General features: G+C 34.2%; 1 protein-coding gene across 3 annotated transcripts in view; it reads left to right on the forward strand.

Annotated features, from left to right (window-relative positions):
* The window catches only part of NCAM2 (neural cell adhesion molecule 2), a 295,266-nt gene that overhangs the window by 252,146 nt on the left and 20,560 nt on the right, over positions 1-22,560 (forward strand). Inside the window, exons 15-17 of one of the 3 annotated variants that reach the window (XR_011739702.1) lie at positions 3,104-3,284; positions 9,169-9,255; positions 11,141-11,232. Coding sequence is in view for 2 of the 3 variants with exons in the window: in XM_071810071.1 (XP_071666172.1) it covers positions 3,104-3,284; positions 9,169-9,197 (210 nt within the window). In the remaining variant the exon portion in view is untranslated. Of the gene's footprint in view, positions 1-3,103; positions 3,285-9,168; positions 11,002-11,140; positions 11,233-22,560 lie in introns of those variants that run through there. The other 2 variants (XM_071810071.1, XM_065843953.2) reach the window with 2 other exon arrangements.

A 22,560-nucleotide genomic window follows, 5' to 3' on the forward strand; every position in this document is an offset into this window, starting at 1 on the left:
TTAGGAAAAAATAGGAGGAGAGAGAGAAAGAGAAGGGAAAACTGCTCCCCAGTAGCAAGACAGAAAGAACAGTGATGGGGGTTCCAGAGACAAACATCCTGTCTGATGCAGGACATGACCCCTCATAGTAACTGTGTAGTTTTAATGAGGACAGACTCAAGCTCACCTTTGGTTGTTCCTACTTACAACACTAGATTGTGACACACATGGTGATGTGCTCATGTTGCACTGTGAATGTTAAGCTTTATGCCTGCAAATTACTGAGGAAGTGTGTGCTGAATTTGTAAATGGGTCTTATTGACTGTGTTATTTTCCAAGTACTATAGTAATAAATTAAAAACTAGAGGGGAGGGTTGAAGAGGTTGCACAGAATAAGGAAAAGGTGAGGAGATACAGAAGGCCAGGAAGAAGAAGCACTTGGGATACAGGGGAGAGACAGCCGCAGCAGCTTAGGGCAGGTGGATGACCAGGCACAGACCTGCAGGAGAAAGGCAGGCTACAGAGCAAGCTCTGGAAGGTACACAGGTTAAGCTTATCACAAGAAACTATGTGTGGTCACCATACAGGAATAATCACATGGCTCACATAGTCACAAGCAAACATTTGTGCCTACTGGTCAAGTGCATTTTGGCGATGGTGTATACTCTGTGGCTGCACGTTGCAATTGTGAATTAGTGCTTGGTGCATGTTTCCCACTGTTCTCTGCAGATAGGTATCAGTCTTTTATATTGAAGAGATTTGTTCCCAGCCTTCTGTTACAATCTTGGTACCATTTCCTGAGTTACTTTGTAATGTTTAAAAAAGAAGTATTGAAATAGGCTTCTTAGTGATTGGAAAAAGGAATGATATTTTTGTACTGTAAAGTCACAGAATGCCAACAGTAATCTAGAAAAATAAAAAAAAAAAAAAAGGGAAGGGAGGATGTTGGTTTTGTTTTTCCCTGGCATACCAAGTTTCAGTAGAAATTTGGAATTAGAATTAAATAATCAGATTATCCATCTTTTAATATTGCAAGCTTTTGGACGGAAGCAAGAAAAATTGATTAAAAATCCTATTCTGAAGAACAACAGTATTTAATTAATTTTTATTTTTATGTCCACAGTAAAGTTTAGAGGAAACATTAGGGGAGTGATTAGTTTTTGCAGGCATGAAAGTTGTTCACCATGTTGACCTGTTACAGCATTCCTATTAATGCTCTGAATTTTTGTAGTGACAAGTGTTTGATTGCTAGGTTATATGCTTCACTCTTGTTTGAATATGTTGGAGGACTGTGTTCACTTTCTTGCATTATGATTGGTTCTAGAACAAACTTCCATAAACATAAATCATTTAAAAAGAGATAATTTCTCATTTACTCCCACTCCAAGATACCTACCATAAAACAGTTAAATGTTTTTTGTATCTTTAAGTTCCGCTTTACCTTCCAGATCCTTGCATTTTCTGTACATTTTAACACTATCTATGTTATCAGCCACTTTGTGCTTTGTTCAGTATTTGTCTTGTATTACTCAGGCCTACAAAGCACCATCCTAATGTAATGAATTCTTGTGAAGTCACTGCTTTAAATAATCAGATTGCCTTCTGTGAGGATTTCTTGGTGTTTTTTCCTGAGTGCTTTCAAGATAGTGTGGCATGTCCTGCCATTTTATCACAGGGACCACCATAATAACAAATCTGTCTGAGCTGACCTTTCAGAGCAGCAATTTAGGGAAAATTGAGAGTAAGTGAAAAGGTTGAAGGGGGTTAATCACTTTTCCTCACTTTTTATGAGATCACCAGACAATGTGATCTTGGGTACAATCTAAAATGATCACTAAAGAGAGAGATGTTATTTTCTAGATCAGTAAATATTTAGTTGCCTAAACAGTGGATTGGCTTTACTTCTGCTGTTGTCAGATGTGCCCTCAGTTTTGAGAAGCAGACAGGTCATGGTAGGCTGAAGTTTCACACTGCTTTATTTACTCATTTTTGTCAGGGTGTTTAGCTGCTTAGGTTACAACTGTCTTAGAAATCTAACTTTTAGACACTTGAGAGGTAAATTTGTCTGATGCTTATATTTGAATTCAACATACATGCAAATAAGTTTGTTTGGTTGTTGTTTTGGGTTTTTTTGGTGTTTTTTTTCCATGCCTTTTCATTTTTGTTTGTTTGGGTTTTTTTGTTTGCTGTGGGGTTTTTTTGTTTGTTTGTTTGGGTTTTAGGGTTTGTTGTTGTTGTTGGGTTTTTTTGGTTGTTGTTTTTACAGAAACTGCATGGACTCTTACTGAGCATTACTGCTGCTCCTTTGAACAAGATGGTTTTTGTGTTTGACAGCATATATTGTTTATTGTTTTACCTATTAGTCATTTTGTAATTCTCATTTGTATAAAGAATAATTAAATATATTATGCACTAAAAGGAGTGATTGCAAAGGTGAGCACTCCAAATATGTGAAATGAAGTCTTCATTTGTTCCATTTGTACAGACGACTTAGATAATTATCTGAATTATAAGAACACTTTTTCTTCTAGAACACCATCTTAATGGTTTATATGTCTCATGTCACCAGTGTAGACATAAGACTGCATACTTTCTCAATGGTCTTTATATTGTTGCATACAACCTGATTTACAAAACGTTACTATGTGCCACATAGTGTATGCTTTTATTATATAACTAATATATGATATGAGCACAGCTTGCATTCATGAACAGTTCATTTGGATTTAACGGCAAGTGTCTTTTAAAGACCATTGATTGAAACGTAATTGAAACATCTATATAAAAAAACTGTTTTACAGAATTTATTCTTAGCAGAATTTGCAAATAATTATCCTACTGTTCCCCAAGATAAACATCAGTATTTGAGCAAAACATAAATTGAAACCAAGATGTTAAAAGTGATTGCCAACAAAATCCCTAAATCCACATTTTAGAAACATGATTAGGAGTGATCAAAATTACAAAAAGCCCAAGTACTCAGTACTCCAAAATTCAATTATTTGAATGTTCACAACCTCTGTAAAATGAACTCCATATTTTTTTGTGCATCACGTAGACACATAGTTTAGACAAATAATACAAGAGGTTTCAAGAATTTAAGCTAATATTTGCATCTTTACAGAAAGATAAGGAAGACCAGTGGCTAGAGAAGAAAGTGCAGGGTAGTAGAGACCACATCATCTTAGAGCATCTTCAATGGACCATGGGTTATGAAGTACAAATTACAGCTGCCAACAGACTGGGTTATTCTGAACCAACTTTGTATGAATTCAGCATGCCACCAAAGCCCAATATTATTACAGGTAAGTTAATTTTACAGTGTTTTCTCTCTATGAACTGTTAGCTACTTGTAGTACACCAATGTGTGTAGTTGAACATTAAGTAACTGAAGTCTTCTTTAACTGACAAAACCTTATACTCTATTACCAGCAAAGACTTGATTCAAAAACCTTAAATGGAACCCTGTTTCCTAATTTTCTCTTAATAATAAAGACTTTTGTAAGTACAGAACAAATATTGAATCTTCAGCGCAGATGATGACAGTTAACAAGAAGTATAATATTTAAGATACACATGCTATACGTGTTTAAGTTGCCTTGTACTGCCTGTCTTTTCCAACCAACTTAGTTAGAATTCGTGATTTCAGTCCAACTCAAAATGTCTCTACATGTGCTTCAAGATACCGATGTAATAAAGGTATTTATTTTACTGTCTGATGAGGTTAAGGCTTTAAATAGTCTTGTTTAGATACTGTCTTACTGATTTACTCTAACATGGTGATCATACAGCCTTCTATTGGGCCTATTTACAAGCTTTGAAATGTATAGAAATGTTGTTCTTTTTTTTTTAAGTGTATAAATAGGAAGGTTTGGGTTTATTTTTTTTTTAAGGAAAACTGCATTATATTTAAGAATGAGTGCATTTCAGTAACTAATTTGTTAAAGTTTAATGCTTCCCAAAGTAAAGTTATATTTTAGTGCAACAACACAATTATTTCATTCAGAATAAACTTAAAATATGATGATAATTTCTGATATATTATGGATATTTTGAATTTTTGTAAAATAAATTTTCTGAGGATGATATTTCAAACCTTTTATCAAATTATAAGTTGATATCTTTACTAATAAATTCCAAATTAGATCAGTGTCATCACTACCATTTTAAAGTCAGGTGCTAAATCCTCTAACATAGTATTTTCAGTATGCTATGTAATAAACTTTCGTAATATTAGAATAAAATTAAAATCTAGCCAAATAAATATAATGACAAACATATTAGAATGTAAACCATATCAATACCTGTGTTTCAGTCAGAACATGTGACAAGCATTCATCTTAGTAAATCTATGTATCTAGATCTCTTCAAGATGTTTTAATTTTTCATAGCAATTTGTTGGTGTCGAAAGCATTTTTACTTGCATTTATAGAAAGGAACAGGCATTTTCAATTCATTAATTGGTTCAGATTCAATACTAGTACAAATATTTGGTTTATGCACTTGAATTGCAGTTGTGAGAGTTGATTTTCATCTTGACTGGAATTCAGGGCCCTGCATTTTTAAACATAGTGCATTGTAGTTGCCATCATTCAGAAATAAAATTTCACTACATGTTCGGAACAGGGAAAAGGAAATATAGGGGAGCTTGTTGTCCCAAGAAAAGAAAAATATTTTTAAAGTAGGAAAAAGAAACCCCCAAAACTTATTTAAGTAAATGTAATGAATAAGCCATTTTTCAGTTTTGTAGAATTGAAACACAAATCTTATTTTGCGATGCAAATCTAATTTTAACCTGTTATAGTTATTGAAAATATTCTATATTTTCAGCACAGCTGCTGTAACTGAGCGAAATATTATATGCCTGAGTAAGTGATAATGTAGATACTCTCTATATATTCACGTAAAAAGCAGCTTAGTTAATTTAGTTTCAGGAGATAGGTAGAGAGATAGGAAGAGAGAGAGATAGAAAGAACATTTTTCTCTGAACATAATTTTATATGTGTTTAGTGGCTTTTATTTTCATTCCTCTCCTATAACCTTGAAGTAGTTGTAAGAAGTCTGTTACACTATTTAACATTAGATCTTCTTTATATAAATCATTACTGCAATTATGATTGTGGAGCTAATTAGTTTCCCTGACAACTGTTTTTGCAAAGCCTGAAAAGAATGTGAAATTCCTATCATAAGAACTTTCTCTAGGCCATTTTAAAAAGTATGTCAACGGATACTTACAATCAATTGAATATTAATGGTCATATGTGCGAGTTAGTATGGTTATCTTGTTTTTAAATGGTGTAGTATTTTTATTGCAATAGAATAGATATATAACATTGTTGCAAAAGTATCAACCTACACTTTTTAAAAATTGATTGAGAATTTCTATAAAATACTTAACTTTGAGCAGAATAGTTCTTTCTGATATCATTTCGTCAATTCAGATGATGCACTATTTGTCTGCTTTGAGGCTTAGCTATTTGTAGCTAGGCATCTTTGTAGCTGGGTCCAAATAAGGACATAAGCAATAAGAGTGAAATTAGGTAGACTTTTGAATGAAATCTGCATCCTGCGCTCACTTAACTGCTTCTCATGACTGAGATTCCCTTCCTGATTATTTATGTAATTATTAGAAAAGTTTCTAAGTCTCCTGAAGGTTTTCATCTGTATGTGCCCAGGTCTATGTCACTTCAGCTGAACTGAGTGTTTCTGTCCTGCTCTAAATGTAATTTAAAAAGAAGATATCTGTAGATCCTGTGTATGCAAACTCATGGATATTAATTATCCTAAGAGAATTTTTGGATCTCCTAAGCAAATATTTTGGTGAAAATTTGTACAAGCTAATGCAATGAATCGTAGAACTGAAGAGAGATGGAAGCAAAGATATATTTGGTGTCCTTTAATGGCTGCTTACCATGGAAATGGAGGTTGTCACAAGAATTAAGACCTCGGTTCTGATTCCTGTAGAAGGAGCTTGTTTGTGCTTTCAAGACCCACCAAATATAAGGCGGAAGTAGTAATCCCTGAGGCCAGGGACTGGAAGCTAAAATTCTACTTAAGTGAATACACAGCTCCTATGGGCACTGAATCCACAACTTGTGCTTGCTAAGGAAGTGTGAGCAAGTACCAGCTCGTGGCTGGCAGACAAATTCTGTAATAACACAACATGATGATCTTCCATTACTAGTCTTAGGTCTAGGAAGGAGCCTGAGGCTGCAAATTATTCTCTGGCACCAGTGAGGTATATAAACGTGACAGACATTTCTTTAAATTTTTACATGGTTGGCCTCAGTAGCCTTCAACTATAGGTCCACTTGATTTTGTAATTTCTCTTACTAGGCCTAAAACACACACTATTCACTGAATCACTCAAATTTGTGATTAGTTCCTCAGAATTTGTAATCCTTTTGATAAAAAATTCCTGATTTTCCGAAGGGTTTACCAATGGAACCTTACAATGACCTTGAGAAATACTCGGTGAACCAACTTCTTAAAACACTTTGCCTTAAATAAATGTATGTATAAATCTATTCATGTATGTGTAAATGTATATGCATATATACATTACTGTAAATTATGTATGTGTGATTTTACTTCCTACTTTTTTGAGTAATTTTTTACAGTAGGCAATTCCATCTTTGTATTTTGCTTTTTACCCGGGCCTATGAGCATGTATTTAAGAATCATGCTTTGAAGACAGATTGGAATAGTCTTAAATGTAGTATTTTATGTATTCCAATATCTGACTAAGAATATTAGTTGGCAGTACTTGCAGGCAGGTGTTAACTCTGACGTCAGTGTACTTGCCTCTGAATTAAGTCTTTATCAGATTTTAAGTACAGATTTGTGATATTTTAGAAATTTTTGTTCTGGCTCCTCTATAGTGTTAAGCTGCTTCTAGTCCTATGTGATAAAATGGGATTCTCAAAGGAGCTGTGTACCTTAGCTCTTAGGTCTTTATCAGTGTTAGGACAACATAGACTAACTAATCTCTGCAGCCATAACAAACCCTCTGACTTGGTGTTGTTGAGAAGAACCAAACTCCATCAGCTCACAGAACTGACACTGCAGCCCATTTGTTTGGGTCCATTTGCTCTCTCTCAGCAGGGCAGAAATAGAGATCCTGTCGATGTGCCATGCAGCTGGCACAAAAGTGTCCAAATCAGCTGTTATTCTGAACCATTACTATTGCAACCTAAAAACACTTCTATAGTTTTATATTAAATTAATCTTAAGGTTAAATGGAGGGTGTTAAAAGAGGATACTTTCTGCAAATGGTAGATACATTTTCAGAAATTAGTAGCAGAATATTAATGCAGGTGCTGTCTTCCAAAGGCTTTTATTCAGTCAGTGCTCTTTCTGTGGAAAGCCAGTAGATATATTAAAAGTGGCTGCAGGTTGTGTTTATCAGAAGAATTTCCTTCTTCATTATAAATTAATAACTTGGCACAGTAGTAGGAGAATGAGAAAAAGCATTTGGGAATAATAAGCACTTAGACCTATTTTTCTTGCTTTGCAATATTGGTTGTTTGTTTTTTGTTTGTCTGGTTTTTTTTGTTGTTGTTGCTTTTTACCTTCCAGTGCTCCATGAACTGTCAGAATACTTTTTTTTCTTAACATCTCACATTCTTGAAAAACTTGTATTCCCATCTCACATCTTTCTTTCTTTCTTTCTTTCTTTCTTTCTTTCTTTCTTTCTTTCTTTCTTTCTTTCTTTCTTTCTTTCTTTCTTTCTTTCTTTCTTTCTTTCTTTCTTTCTTTCTTTCTTTCTTTCTTTCTTTCTTTCTTTCTTTCTTTCTTTCTCTCTTTCTCTCTTTCTCTCTTTCTCTCTTTCTCTCTTTCTCTCTTTCTCTCTTTCTCTCTTTCTCTCTTTCTTTCTTTCTCTCTTTCTCTCTTTCTCTCTTTCTTTCTCTCTTTCTCTCTTTCTCTCTTTCTCTCTTTCTCTCTTTCTCTCTTTTTTCTCTTTCTCTCTTTTTTCTCTTTCTCTCTTTCTCTCTTTCTCTCTTTCTCTCTCTCTCTCTTTCTCTCTCTTTCTCTCTCTTTCTCTCTTTCTCTCTCTTTCTCTCTCTTTCTCTCTCTTTCTCTCTCTTTCTCTCTCTTTTTCTCTCTCTTTTCTCTCTCTCTCTTTTTCTCTCTCTCTCTTTTCCTTCCTTCCTTCCTTCCTTCCTTCCTTCCTTCCTTCCTTCCTTCCTTCCTTCCTTCCTTCCTTCCTTCCTTCCTTCCTTCCTTCCTTCCTTCCTTCCTTCCTTCCTTCCTTCCTTCCTTCCTTCCTTCCTTCCTTCCTTCCTTCCTTCCTTCCTTCCTTCCTTCCTTCCTTCCTTCCTTCCCTTCACATGTCTTTCACCAATGTTTAAAATCATGTAGGTGAAGAGGGACAATCTAATACATGGTATCTTCTTTCAGCATCAGTAGTAGCAAAGATGATACCAAACATGATTTTTTTATTAGTAGTTTGTAGAAAAATGCAGCTTTAGACTCTCCAGTGGTGTCAAAGTGAATGAACAATAAAAGTAGCTCCATAGTGCCATAGGTATGCATGCATGTATATGTATTTGAATTTGTGTATATACATTTTATGATGTATTACATAGACAAAAGGAGGGCTTTTGAGCTATATAGTGTTCTATTAGAATAGATTCTAGGATAATGAACTTTCTAATCTAGAAACTGAAATTCAGAAAAATAGAAATAAGTCTGTCTGATGTCCACAAGTTTCTCTCAGGCTCAGCCCATTAATTTTTTTCTGAGTCACTGAATTAATTGATTGGTTTTGGTTAGAAATAAATTCTATATGATTCCAACTCTGTAGCTGCAGGAAATTTTTGTTCCTGTCACCTCTTGCTACCAAACAGCAGACTGTCTTGCTGCAGGTGCTCTCCTTGTCTCTCACATCCCTTCAATCCCAGCCCCTGGGCTGCAAGAAACTCCCCAGGACAGTGTTCCTTGCTCTGAATGGGGGCATAACCTCCCTTTTCTCCAGAACGGTTGACTTGACCCTGACCATGCATCAGTGAAGTCAAGAAGCAGCCTTCTTCATTCTTGTTCTGTACCCCACCACAAAAGTGCATGGTCTTATGTCCATCTAGTTTTTTTAAGTATTCCCTGACCTGATCCTTTCTCCAGAATTTCCTCACATCTCCGTGTCCTTACGTTTCTAAAGGCAATGATATCTTTACTGTGTTTATTTTCTAGGTTTCTATTTACATCTCATCTTCCCATAAAACCAAGTCAAATTTCTTCCTTCCTCATTTTCACTTCAGTAGCAAGAACAACGTTCAGGTCAGGTTGACTTTAAGTTCTGTTTGTGATACTTTTTGTCTCAGTACAAAATCAGTAACCTATGTGCATTTGCAGATATAAACTGTCTGCTTTTTTAACTTAGTCGACAATTCTGTAGGTAATGGACAAGGAAAATACTGTAGATATTCCCTCTTCAGTATTTTGCAGAATTGATGGTAACCAAAATTAGTCATTAGTGATCATATGTAGCTCAGTTGAAGAGAAACCCTTTCCAGGTCCAGTGTGTTTTGGAACACAGCCACATTCTGAGGCAATTAGCTGTAGGGTAATGTCAGCAGTTGGTTTCTGGTACTTATTCTTAGCTCTAGGAAAAGTTATGTTACATTCATTAAAAGTTAAATTAGGAGAATTGTGGGCATTTGTAGTCATCTGCTTCTTTTGTAGCCTCTTTCCATAGAAAAAACTAGAAAGGCTGCTAAGCTAGGAGTAAAAGTCATTACTTGGGGCTTTAAATTGCCTGTTTAAACCTATAGAAAAAGACTGTACAATTATGTTATGTACTGATGCTTCAAGATTAATACTTTGGCCTTATTTTCAACCTATGGCTCATGACCACACATACATCCATGTATGTGTGTATGTATACCTGCACAAACTTCCAATAATTTGTGTCTTCTGATAACTTTTCAGTGAAGTGGACAATTTCACTAAATTTGCCAAAGAACAGAGGCTTCAAAAACAATACATTCTTTTAAACATTTAAAAAATAAATATCTGAGTATAGAAGTAAAATTCTCTGTAGTTCAGTAAGGAAAATACTGTATGAGAAATTTACACACCTTTAACAATGGGAATCACTGGGGAAAGAATAGTTGAACTTTCTGGCCCTTGATCCTTGCACCAGCTTGGGTAACAATAACAAATTTAAACCAAGAAAGAAAAAGAAAAGCACAGAAGGAGTTTGAAGATCTTTCCAAAGGTAAAATTTCCATTCCAAGGATCAGAAATTTTAAGACCATAATGAGTACTTCTTTTGTACAGCTTTGTACATTACAAGATTGCTTAGTCTATTTCTACAGCTTTGATTATTTAGGTTTTTAGTTAAATCTAAAATGAAGAACAAAATGCTGTAGTCAAAAAGAAAAGCCTTGCGGTTGTTGCAGCTCTGATCATATTCCAAAGGCAAGGAAAAGCTGTAGCATTGCCCTATGAAGTACCTGCATCATTTTCTCATAGGCAGAGGGATATTATTATTCCAAAATCAAAATTTGAAAATGAAGACTTTTGTCTAACTTTTGTTCATATCATAATTCTGAACTAAAAGTGTAAAGCAAAGTCTTCAGCATATAGTGCTGTATGGGAATTTTTTTTTTTTTTTAATTTATTTTCTGAAACTCAGAAGAGAGTAAAGAGAAGAGATTAAATGTGTCTTTAAAATCTCAAGTTTTGAGAGTAGGAGATGGTAGGAATCACGCCAGTCAGATTTATTAATATCCAAAACTTCAAAACTACAAAACTTACTTGCTTTTGTTTTGCAAACTAGTACTATAATTTGCTGAGTAAGAGCCATTTCTCATCACATCCTGGAAAGGAACATTGTTTTCAGTGTTAGGGCATGTTCTTGCTGTAAGCTAAAAACACTTTATCATCTAGATTTGCCCAGAGCACTTCAATGTCTACAATTTCATCCAAACTTTAATCATGATTTCATGTTTCTATTAGAGTAAGGTCTTTCAAGCAATTGTCTTTGCCACAATGTAAATATTAAATTATTTTTTCTCTTTTTCTTTTCCACTGTCACTTTTTTCCTTTTGATACTTTATTTTTCATATTTTATCAACTTTTTTTTTACTTTTGTCTCCTTTCTTTTTTTTTTTTTTTTTTTTACACTCTTGATTTTTTGTAATAATTCTTATCCACACAGATAGATGCTGTGAACCTACTAAACGTGAAAATGGAGGCCAGTCCCTGCAGCTGAACGCTGCTGGTTTCTCTTTCATTGTAGTTATAAGTTTCTGGTGCATGTTTTGATGATGCTCATAAGGCAATCGATATGTTTTCTTCATTTCCCTCTTAATTTTATATTTACAGAAAAATAAACATAGACCTGTATTAAAAACAAACAAACAAACCACCAACAAAAAAACCAAAACAAAACAAACAAAAAACCCCCTGCTTTTCTACAGCTCTTCTAAAGCTTCCATTACTAGTTAAAATCCTAAATACTGTAATTACTTCAGTCTGTGCATGCAAAATTCTTCATCTAGCTTTTTAGAAACCTTGTAATTTCTGAGACAAATTCAGCAGATGGTACCTGGCTTTTCTGTCTGACACAAGTTGGAGAATGTGACTTACTGAATTTAATCAATGTGATTGGATTCTGGTTTCTTGACTATATTCTGATTAAAAGAAATCTATGCGTAAACTTTACCATTGTGAGCCACATGGCTTTCATGGTACGCCATCAATTGGTGTTTCATGAGAGCATTTTGATTCTGTATTAATCTTTTTCATAGAGTTGTGCTTATATTTGCTCCTTCCATGATGTACTTAAAAATCTACACTTAATACAGACATTTCGCACTTTCTAGTGGACATAAACAAACATTTCTTCCCTAGTTCATAATCTCTGAGGTCCTTTAATTCCTAGTATTTAATTTCCTATAATTTATTTGTGCCTCTCTGCAGCCATGCCACAGCACTTAAAATAGGTCCCTGCCCACCAAACTCACTTCTTGTGACTCTAATGGTGCCACATTCCATTTCATGGCATTTGTTGGACTTGAGGATCAACGGGGCTCAATTTTGACCGACAGTAAGGAAGGGAAAAGGTAGTTTTCCCTATTTTACACGTTAAAAGAATGGTTTACAAAATCTGTGACTAGAACAATGTAAACAAAACCTCAGAAAAAAAAGTTAATTTAGTAAGAGTCCACAGAGACATTTTACTGCATATATCTGATATTAGAATTTATGTAGTAGACTAAGTTTATTCCTCTATTACACACAGAATATGCTAAGAGAGCAGTAAACTTTAGAGCTGAGGTAGAACTAAATATTTGTTTTAATATCCTTCCCTTCAAATTGTGACTGAACATAATAAATATAATAAATTAACAGTATACATTGACTTTTTCCCCCTTATAGGTAATTTCTTTTGGAGTTTAATACCATTATCTAACAGCTTTGAAATTTAAATTTTGTGTATCTTCACCAGTGTAAAAAATATTCTTATTTCTTAGAAATAGTGGTTATGGTCAGTTTTGCCAGTTTCAATTAATTCTGGGCAGTCTTTACTTTAAAACACCATTAATAAAACCTCTTCTCACCTAAAACAATTAACAATAATTTCAGAAAACTGGCCTATGTCACAAGTGAGATGTCTTTAGAATGCACGTGTGTGAATTTGAAGACATAATTTATTGATATAAATACTTTTTTTTAATGTAGTAAATTTAGTATAATGAAGTATCTGAAATTCAGCAAATACTATTCTAAAAATGCTTGGTTCATTGTAATCTGTAGAAAATCTCTCACTGTGTTAAAGGGGGCCACTATTTATCCACAGCCTTTGCCACTATGTTCTATCACTTTAACCTAATGCCTTGCCATTAATTTGAACTGCATTACATTGACATGTGCATCACGTGGTGAAGAAATAACATTTCTTCTCTAATTTTTTAAGAGTTGAAACTTTGGGTTCCTAGTCAGAGTCATTTGGGTGAAAGTCTGCTTTTCCATGCACAAATAATGAGAATGTATGCATTGACTTTGTTATTTAGTTTAATAAGTGTTATTCTTATTGGAAAAAACAAACAAACAAACAAAAAAACCACAAAAAAACAAAAAAAAACCCACACAACAATTTGTTTAATGCTTAAGTGCTTATTGAATCTACAGACCATCATTAATGAAGGATAGGGATGTTGACATTGAGTTATCTTTTAAAATGAAACTTTTCTCTTTAACTGTGATAAAGAGGATTTGGAACTGCTGGCTACACAAGTTATTAAAAACTTTAATGTGTGGGAACACATTTTCAATTGAGTATATCTCTGACAAGTGCTATTGCTTATGCTAAATTTTCTTAGGGGAAGAATCACCTTGGCAGGAACTTTGCAAGAGGCTTTATTTTTTTTCTAACCAGTTCTAAAAACTAGATAGTGAAAACATTTGTTGTTGTCATTATTGACACTTTTTTCCCTGTAGTAACAAAAAAATCCTGCAAGTACATCTCTACTCACAATCAGAGAACTGACATTTGGCAAATATGTACTAAGTAGATGCTGCTTGTATTCCCAAGGGGAGGAAAAAAAAAAAAAACAAACTCTGACTAAGTCTGGCCTCATCAGAAGCCTCTGAAAATCTAAGTTCACAAATAGTCAAAAGCAAATTGTTTGATCTCTCCTGAGGGTGCTTCAGCACAAGCCACCACATTCTGCTCCCAGGAGCGCTTTCCCACCTTGCAGTGGAAAAGTGGCGCACAATCATTCAGGCTCCTTGTTGAACCGGGAGAGCAGCAAATACTTTCAAGAGGCTGTTGACTGCAGTCATGTCACTCTGCATTTTGATCTTATTGTAAGATAGGGACTGGATACATATAAGGAAACAAAAATTTGTCTTGTGAGCACAATAGAGTGCTGTTTTGAATAATAAGGAAAACCATATTGCAGATAAAACCACAACTAGTGAGCACCTGCCACTGGATTAAAAGGTCTTCAGTAAAACTTAGGTAGTGTCATAGAATGAAACATAAAATGAGACCTCATTAAGATTGCACAGACAGTCCGATTCTGGTATTTGCTTGTTTTGCAGCATTTTCCTAATTTCCTAAAATTTGAAACCTTAAAGCTGTTCTACTAAACATTTTGTTATATATTTTAGCTGTCATATCTTGTCCTTGTTCTTACTTTTTTCATAAAGTGATGCAGGAGACTACTACAGGTGTGCATAAAAGTAGAAAAATGAAAATTTCTAAGTCATTTTCCTACTTTGGTTAAATATTAGAAGTACTCTTTCCCAGTTATAAATTTATTATCTTAGCAAGTCATTCTCACATTGCAGATAGGTATATAAGAAGATGAGACAGGAATTAGAGTACAGGGAGTGATTGACTATGAAATCTCCAAATGTATTGTGAAAGAGCTAATGAAAAGCCTTGAGAAATTTTAGAAGCTAAATATACATTATAAATGACAAGTTGGCTTTTATCCTTAGTGTCACAATGCCAGTGGGATGAGACGAATTTGGATCACTTATCTTTTTTTCTAACTGATAGTAGCTTCAGCTGGAAAGTACATAAGTTTTCCCTGTTAAATGAGAGAAATTGTAGGTCTGTTCCAATTTATATTCTTCTGCATTATGCACTTCGAGGTTATCAGGTACTTTTAATATCATCCTTTTCTTTTGGTCCTACCCTTCCCATCAAAGTCCAAAAAGGATGAGTTAAGCCAATATTATAGAGATTCTATGACAGCTGAGTCAGGCAGCTCTGGGCAGTGTCCCAAAACCTCTGTAACGAGACATAAAAAGAGGAAGAGAATAATGTCCTTGGATTGTCACGTATCTCCTGAGATGAATAACTAATACAGTTTTGTTTCTATTTCTCCTTAAAAATGTTTCATTATTCTATCTTTAGAAACAATGAGAATAAGATTGTTTTACCATATTTTGTACAATCTGTAGGAAGATAAAGAAGATTTTAAAATCTTGTCTTCCTACAGACAAGAATCAAGAAAATGTGAAAAGAGACATTGGCAAATTAAATTATAATTGGTAGGTATAGACTGAACAGCTTTAAAATTGTAGTTTAAACTGCATTAAAATGATAAATATGTCTTCACAAATTGAATTTAATATTCTGCTGTCATTAGTACTTAGATGTTAGATAAGTAAATTTGCTCTTTTAAATGCAGTAATTGTGAAAGCGATTTTAGGTCTTATGATTGACAGTGTAAAATGTTACAATTTTTTCAACATTGTTACATATTTTGAAATGCTAATATTCAACTGTCTGTAAGACTGAAGTCCTAAAATATTCTACATTGAACTTATCCCTTAAATCCAAATTGATGCCACAGAAACTTAAAAAGGATGGTGATTATTCTGTGATGTAGCAGTATATCTCCAAGGAACAGTATTTTTTAAATGTTTAGATTTACAACCTTTTGAGTCTAAGGGTGGCTTCTTTCCTAATCAGATTTTACTTGTTGTCTTTCTTGTTTCCAGAGTTTTAACAAGTTCCTAACATTTAGAAATAGTTCATGAATTAAAGTATTTCATAATACAACTTCAAATGTGACTCTTAATTTATTACAGTAGGGTTATTAGAATATAAATTGCTGTCTAGCTAAAGAGGAAAAATATTGTCCAGAGAAAGACACATATACTGCATACATTGGAAATAAAATATGTGTGCTTTTATGAGGTATACGAAATATATTATTACCAAGCAACAAAATAACATTCAGTTTAATTTCGTGATAGAATTATAAAGCCAAGCACTGATGTAAAAATGCATAATGTGCATGTAAAAACAGTTTAAAACAGACAAACAGATATAATGGTTTAATTAAATAAGTAACCATATGACCAATACTTAGTAAGATTCCTGGACCTTACCATGTATACTTCCCAGCATGCAAACCTCATTCCCTAAATTGAATAGCTCCACTCACATGGAGCTATTGGAAATGTAAAGTTAATTAATTAAGCCCAACAGAACAATTTTATTTTTTTAAAGAGGTAACGGAGACTCATATACAATTTGTGATTGTGCCAATAGCCTCAATCTTCTACCCATTGTCCAGTATGTGGATGATTTCTAATTGCTCATTTTATCAGGATTTTTAGGAGAAAAGGAAAAAAAAACTCTTACTTTTGGGAAGTAGTTTGAACAATATCAAGACAAATGTGGCTTCTGAGGTCTATAATGACATCACTCAAATCTTTGCTACATCTAGAGCTCCTTTGAGCTTATCACATTGTACTTCATCCATCCCATTTCTCCAGGCATATAAGGAATCTTCAGTTTTCCTTTGGTACACATTTATCAGCCTTAATGTAGAAGCGGCAGAAACTCACAGGGAAAATCCTATTCCTTGTGATGCCAATGACAACATCCTAAAAAAGCCAATGGTGTAAAAAATCAAGTATTGAGAATATACCAACTTTGCCTGCTCAGAAACAGTAGCTGTACACTTGAGAGCTATGTTAAGTTTAGATGCTTTACAAAAACTACATCAAACAGCTGAGGTAGGAATACCCATTCTATTCATTTTTATTCAGTTTAAAGTCCTGAGGAAATGTAGTAGTAATTCTTGCCACCATAGTCCCATTGCACTGTATGATATTAATAGCTGTGAATATTTGTTTTACATTTAACATTTTTTCAGAGACAATTTCTAGTTAATGTGTTATTTTCATATCATTTTAATTATAATACATAAATGAGCTTTAATACAAGTGAAGTAAATCTTACTGAGTGTATACTTCCAACAGAATTACATTTGAAAATATATACAATGTACTAAAAACTGCTTCTGTGAAAAATATTGCAAGCACTGCAGTTTCTGTAAGTTTCTGTTTCAAAAACAGTATGAAAGGCAAGAAAAAAATCTGAATTTAAACCAGTTTATTCTCATTTGTGAAACAACGGCATTTTTTTTCATCTCGTTCATGTTTCACTACCACTTTGCTCCACTGATTTCTTTCATGTATGCAGTACTTGCTGTCATCTTTCTGCTTTCTCCCTGAAGAATGTGTGCATAGTGTAAATGTAATGTCCCTCAGCATCTTTCTGAGCAGTGTCAAGAAGTGTATGTAAATTTGTGCATCTTTCATGTGTTGTTCGAAGTTCATTTTAGTTTTTGCAACTTGTCTTCATTTTTTGTAATAAAGAATACTTACTTAAAGCATTTCTATCTGTATTTTCTTTATTGCTGATAAATACTGTTTTTTTATATTACCTACTGAATATATTTTGTAACTGAAGAGACTTTTAACATTATATAAATGTTTTTGTTTCAACAGTAAACCTCAGTGTTTTATCCAATAGTGAATAAAACAAAAAACAAAAACAAACAAGCAAACAAAAAATTAGAATTCCCCAATATTTAGTTTGGTTTATACTGGGTGGCTGCCATGCTACCCCCCCTAATGGAGCAAGTATGTGAAATGTCTGTATAAATACAGAGCCTGAGCACTTGATTCATACTGATTTGATCTGCCTGCTCGAAACAATTATATCACAAAAGGCAGGTGTTTTATATTGGGAGAAACTATATTGGTACACAACGCTTTCAGATACTCACACTGCAGTTGTACCAGTGTAAGCATTTCAAGTGAAAACACGCATCACAGACTGGCAGCACATATAATAATAAACTCCTCTTTTTGTCGATAATGCTGTAAAACAATAATACATTTAAAATATTATTCCAAGTAATACTTATCAAAACTGTTGTGTTTACATTTGCTTATGTCTTAAAGAGCTAAAAGAAAGGACTGTCAAACCCGAAATATTTTATCAATTCAAATACAATCCCAACGTAGTTCGACTTTTTTTCAGGTCTCCTGACTACAGTACTCTGGTGTCAGCTGTCATCCAGTATAAAGATGCAAAAATATCTCAGGTCTCTGTGGTATGTGCACAGTGTGATTTTGAATTCTCCCAAATAATGCAATTAAAATAATTTAACCTTTTATGTAATAGCAGTACTAGAACCACACATAAGTGTACGTTTTCAATACCCATGCCTATCTTAATTAATCTGCACAGCTTCTTGGAAATTCCTCTAAGAGACATGTTCAGTAAATATGCTGTCAGTTTGATCAGAGAATCGTGGGACACAGAAACTGAGTCATTTCCCTGAGGCCACCTCAAACCTGGGCACAGAGCTGATGCCACAAACTCCACAAAGCTGCCATCATTGCAACAACCTCTCCCCCCTCAATGCTGTGTTCTCTCTGCTCTCCCCATTAGCTTTTCTTTCTCAAATGCAGAAGGCATTGCTTTCCAACACACGTGTTGGAGGGTTTCCCTCACTTTCTGCCCTGAAAATACCAGGAAAATTGTGTCAAACAGCCAGCTGAAGGGTGAAGCAGCCAGTTCTAGAAGTCTGTTTCCTCTCTCAGCCTTATGTGTCTGCTTCTCCCACAGAAAGAATGAGGACTTCTGGTCAGTTTTCTCTGGGGCTTCCCATAGAAGTTGGTAATAGTAAAAAAATTCTCTTTACTATGGTGACTGAGTAAATACATGAAAGAGGAAGCTGTAGCTACCTGAGAACTCTTTAGGCACATTAGATATGCTTCAGAGGCTGCTTGGAGACAGTTTGATAATGCCAGGAGTAATTTTTAAAACTTTGTTTAAAAAATGATAAGCCACAACTCTGAAGAACATTTTCACAACCCAGGACAATTTTTCTAGTTGACATCGTCTCCTTTTCTTCTTATCCCTCAGCACCCACAGACAAGACACTGTTGATACTCAAGTTGATATTTACATTACATTTGTTTTATTTAGCTATTTTATTTACATTTTGTTTAAGACACCTTCATATGAAAAGTGATGTAAAGGGCCATTGGAGTAAATAAGAAGCCAAGTGTGTCTTACTTAATAGCCCGAAAGAGTCATAATAAAAGAAATTTTCCAGTCAAATTTAGAGGAAAAAAGTAATTTCAGAAAATTTGTTGGCAAGACTGTATCTGCCATAATAAAGAAAATCTCCCTCACTTAGGTAAGTATCAGAAAAGCACAGCATTTCTGATACCGTTTTAGACGTACTCATTTTACTGGCTCCCATCTCTTCTAATTGATAATCCTGGTGACACCACAGGCTCCCTTGACTGTGAATGCCGATCCCTTCTGTGTGTCGTCTGTGGCTCCTCTTGATACCAGTGAAACCGTTGAAACTCTGCTGTAATTGGGCTCATATTTCATTAGAGATGGTAGACAAAGAAGATATGTCATTTATGGGTAGAAGAAAGTTAGAGGAAACCTTCTCTTTAGTTAGTTAAATCAGGATCAATAATACTGTCCCCTTATTTTTCGAAGCTGTGTGTCAAGTGTGTCAGAACATATTATTCAGTCTTGCAGTACAGAGCACATATCATCGTGTGCTTGTACACTGCCCTTCAGCAGTATCTGTCCTAGTAGAAACTTACAGGAAAATTCCCTGAGGAATAAAAAACATTAAAATTAATGTCAATTATAGCTTTATTAGCATTTTTTTTGTGTTAAGGAATGGTCTAGAAAAGAAGATTACTTACTGTCATGGTCTCTTTTGCATTATATATTTCTACAGTAAAGGTTTGCAATAGATCAGAGTATTTTTTAAAAAAGTTGATGCTGCAACTGTATTGATATTTTTATTTCATTGGAAGGTAGACATGTAGCTGCTGGGCACTTATCTGGCTTAAAAGCCAAATTTTATTGTTTTAAACTGCTAAAAGCAGCTCATGCAGCTCTGGCTGTGGCAGCCAAATTACTAGAGCTTGTTTGTGTAGTGGTGAGGGATCAGTGTTTGGTTACTCCTTTTTGCATCTCATGATTTTTATCTCAATAAGGCACAGGAGTGTGTAGTAACGGGAAGCTCTTGAACAAAGCTAAGAAGTGGTTCCTCTTCTAATTAATATTGTCTGCCAGCATCATATGATTCTCACTAAAAAAGTTGGCTACATGCTACCCTCACATGCTACTGAAGATGGAGTTCACTCTGGGTACCTGTAACTTGTGAGGTTTGCTGGGTGCCACACAGTCCTTGCATCCCAATCACCCACATCTAAGTAGCTAGAGCACAGAACAGCTCCATTTAAACCCCTCTTGGACATTTCCTGTTGGAAGGAGGAAGATATTTTGACAGGCAGTGATTGAAGTTATGCACGTCCCACAACTTAGATATATCCATTTTCAATATGAGAAAATGCAAAGCATTTAAAGACAGTGAAGTATAAATATCAGACACAATTATTTTTAAAAGAGGAATTACTCTTTTTAGCTGCTATCAATTGAGAAATTATTTCCAATTATTATGCACAAATTTGAATGTACTTACATCCCCAAAGAGAAAGAAAAAAAAAGTTTAAAAGGATCTGAAACAAATGATTAATTGCAATGTTTGAAAGGAAGAACCATCCTTTGGGTATTTGCAATACCCTGCCTCCAGCACACACCTCATAGTATACATTTTTATATCTGGGATGGACCTGTATTAGAGATGCTTATTACCTGTCTGGAATTCTATAACATTTCCATAAATCCTTTTTCTGTTGCTGCTTTTGTTTTTCTCATTATGTGCTTGTTGTTTGAATGTTTATCCTTCCTTTCTGCTCCACCTGATCCTTAGCTTCACAGTGCTTGTTCTGGCAATGGTCTTGGCTTTAGACCCTTATGAAAAGCTTGTAAAGCTGTTTAATTTTTTCATACTACGTCATAATTGTTTGGATGCTAGTCAATGGCTAGTAATTTTCAAGATCTGTGCTTTCTATCTTTTTAGAGGGTTTTAATAAGTATAGAATCCTTGGAAGCCTTTGATTCTAAGAAAAGTTCCAGTTCAGATATAAAATCAAAGACAACATTTGTATTCAGTGCAAAAATAACTGTCATGGTTGAACAACCTTTGTAAGAGTCAATATAACAGGGCAGTTCAAGAAGGTAATAGAAAAGACTTTTTTTTTTTTTTTAATTCTGCCACTATCCAGTGCAATATTTTCAGATTCATCCTCTAGCTCGTAACTTTCAACTACTTCAGCTCAAGAGAGTTCCTACTTTAGCTTCAAACTGACCTGAAAGAGAGGACAAACTTAGACATAATATCCCCGTGCACTGATTCACAGCCTTTCAAATGGAGCTGCCAGGTGCTCCCGTAAGAGCATAGGGAAATGCTTAATAGAATTGCTTTTTTTTTCTTAAAAATGTGCATTACTGTAAAAGGCTAAAGGCTACATGGAATTATCTATCCTTTTAATCCATGCCTGCAAATGGAAGAAAGGCACAAAAAAATGCTAACTTTTGTTTTTTTCAAGAAACCTTAAAATCACTGAATGGTTGAGGTTAGAAGGGACATGTGGATGTCATCTTGTCCAACCACCCCCTGCTCAAGGAGAGTACTTAGTATAACACTTGCAATTATTATTTTATTGTACCAGCAACTACATATATAGGATTCTGTAAGAGTACAGAGAAATTTTGGTTGAAGGACAAACATTCATGTAAGATCAGTCTGAATAGATGAATGTTGCCTATTAGATTCCCAGCTATTTTTGCAGAACCAGTAGCTGTATTTTTCTGTGTACAAAATGTATCTATACACTCTATACACAAATGTAGATGCTGGCTCTCTCTTTGGGCCTGCTTCTGTTTAGAGTATCTGACAGAGACTCCTTAAAAGAATTCACCTTGAATTTACTTTTGAGGGTCCAGAAAATTTATCTTTCCAGTTATTTATCTTCTCTGGGAAATTCTGTTTTACTTGCGAAAGTTCTTCATTGTTCTTTCCCATTATTCAAATAATGATTTGTGCAAAAATGTTCAGTTATTTTGTTAGAAGTTAGAAATGCAACTTATCAAACGAGTGAGAATTTGAAAATTGCCAGCACTTTCCCTGCCATTTACAGAAACGTGTTTCATTTTTTTAACGCATTTCTGAAAGTTTTGTAATTTTATTTCCATAACTATTCATTTACAAGAACTTATTTGAAGAAGTGAATTAATAAAGTGACTGTTTAAAGTTGACCGTTTCCCTCATTATCATGACAAGGAGTATTATATTGTTTATGCCACATTCTATATAACACAAAGCATATTAGTTTAAATTTAGCATATTTTTGACAAATTATTCTGAAAACTTATTCAGAACTATTGAAGTTACTATTTTTTTTTTCCAAGCAGTGTTTTAAAAGGCTCCACTATGATTAAATTACTAAGTCAGGTATACAATAAGCTTTTTCACAAAATTGTTAAGAACTGAGTCTCTCACATTAACATTAAACTTTTATGCTTTAAAATAAACGTGTTTTCAACTAGAAAAAGAAGGTATATAATGTATAAATACATCATTGTTGTAGAGCATGAAGTGGAACTTGTATTTTGAGTCCATTTGCTACATAAAGGAACACTGAAAAAAAAAAATAATTGCTGCTTATGGTGAGCTTTTTGGCATTGTTTAAGAACTATCACAGTAAAGCTAATAGGAATTTCATTTAGGGAAAAACTTTTTGATAACAAAGGTGTTTTTCAAAGTTGGATGGAAGGCTGTAGGCAGCATGACGTTAACATGTAGTCCAGTCACAGAATTAGTACTTCTAGTGTCATAAGTTATTAAGAAAAAAAATCACATTATTGTG

Source organism: Patagioenas fasciata, chromosome 1, assembly GCF_037038585.1.
Source record: "Patagioenas fasciata isolate bPatFas1 chromosome 1, bPatFas1.hap1, whole genome shotgun sequence".
NCBI lineage: Eukaryota > Metazoa > Chordata > Aves > Columbiformes > Columbidae > Patagioenas > Patagioenas fasciata.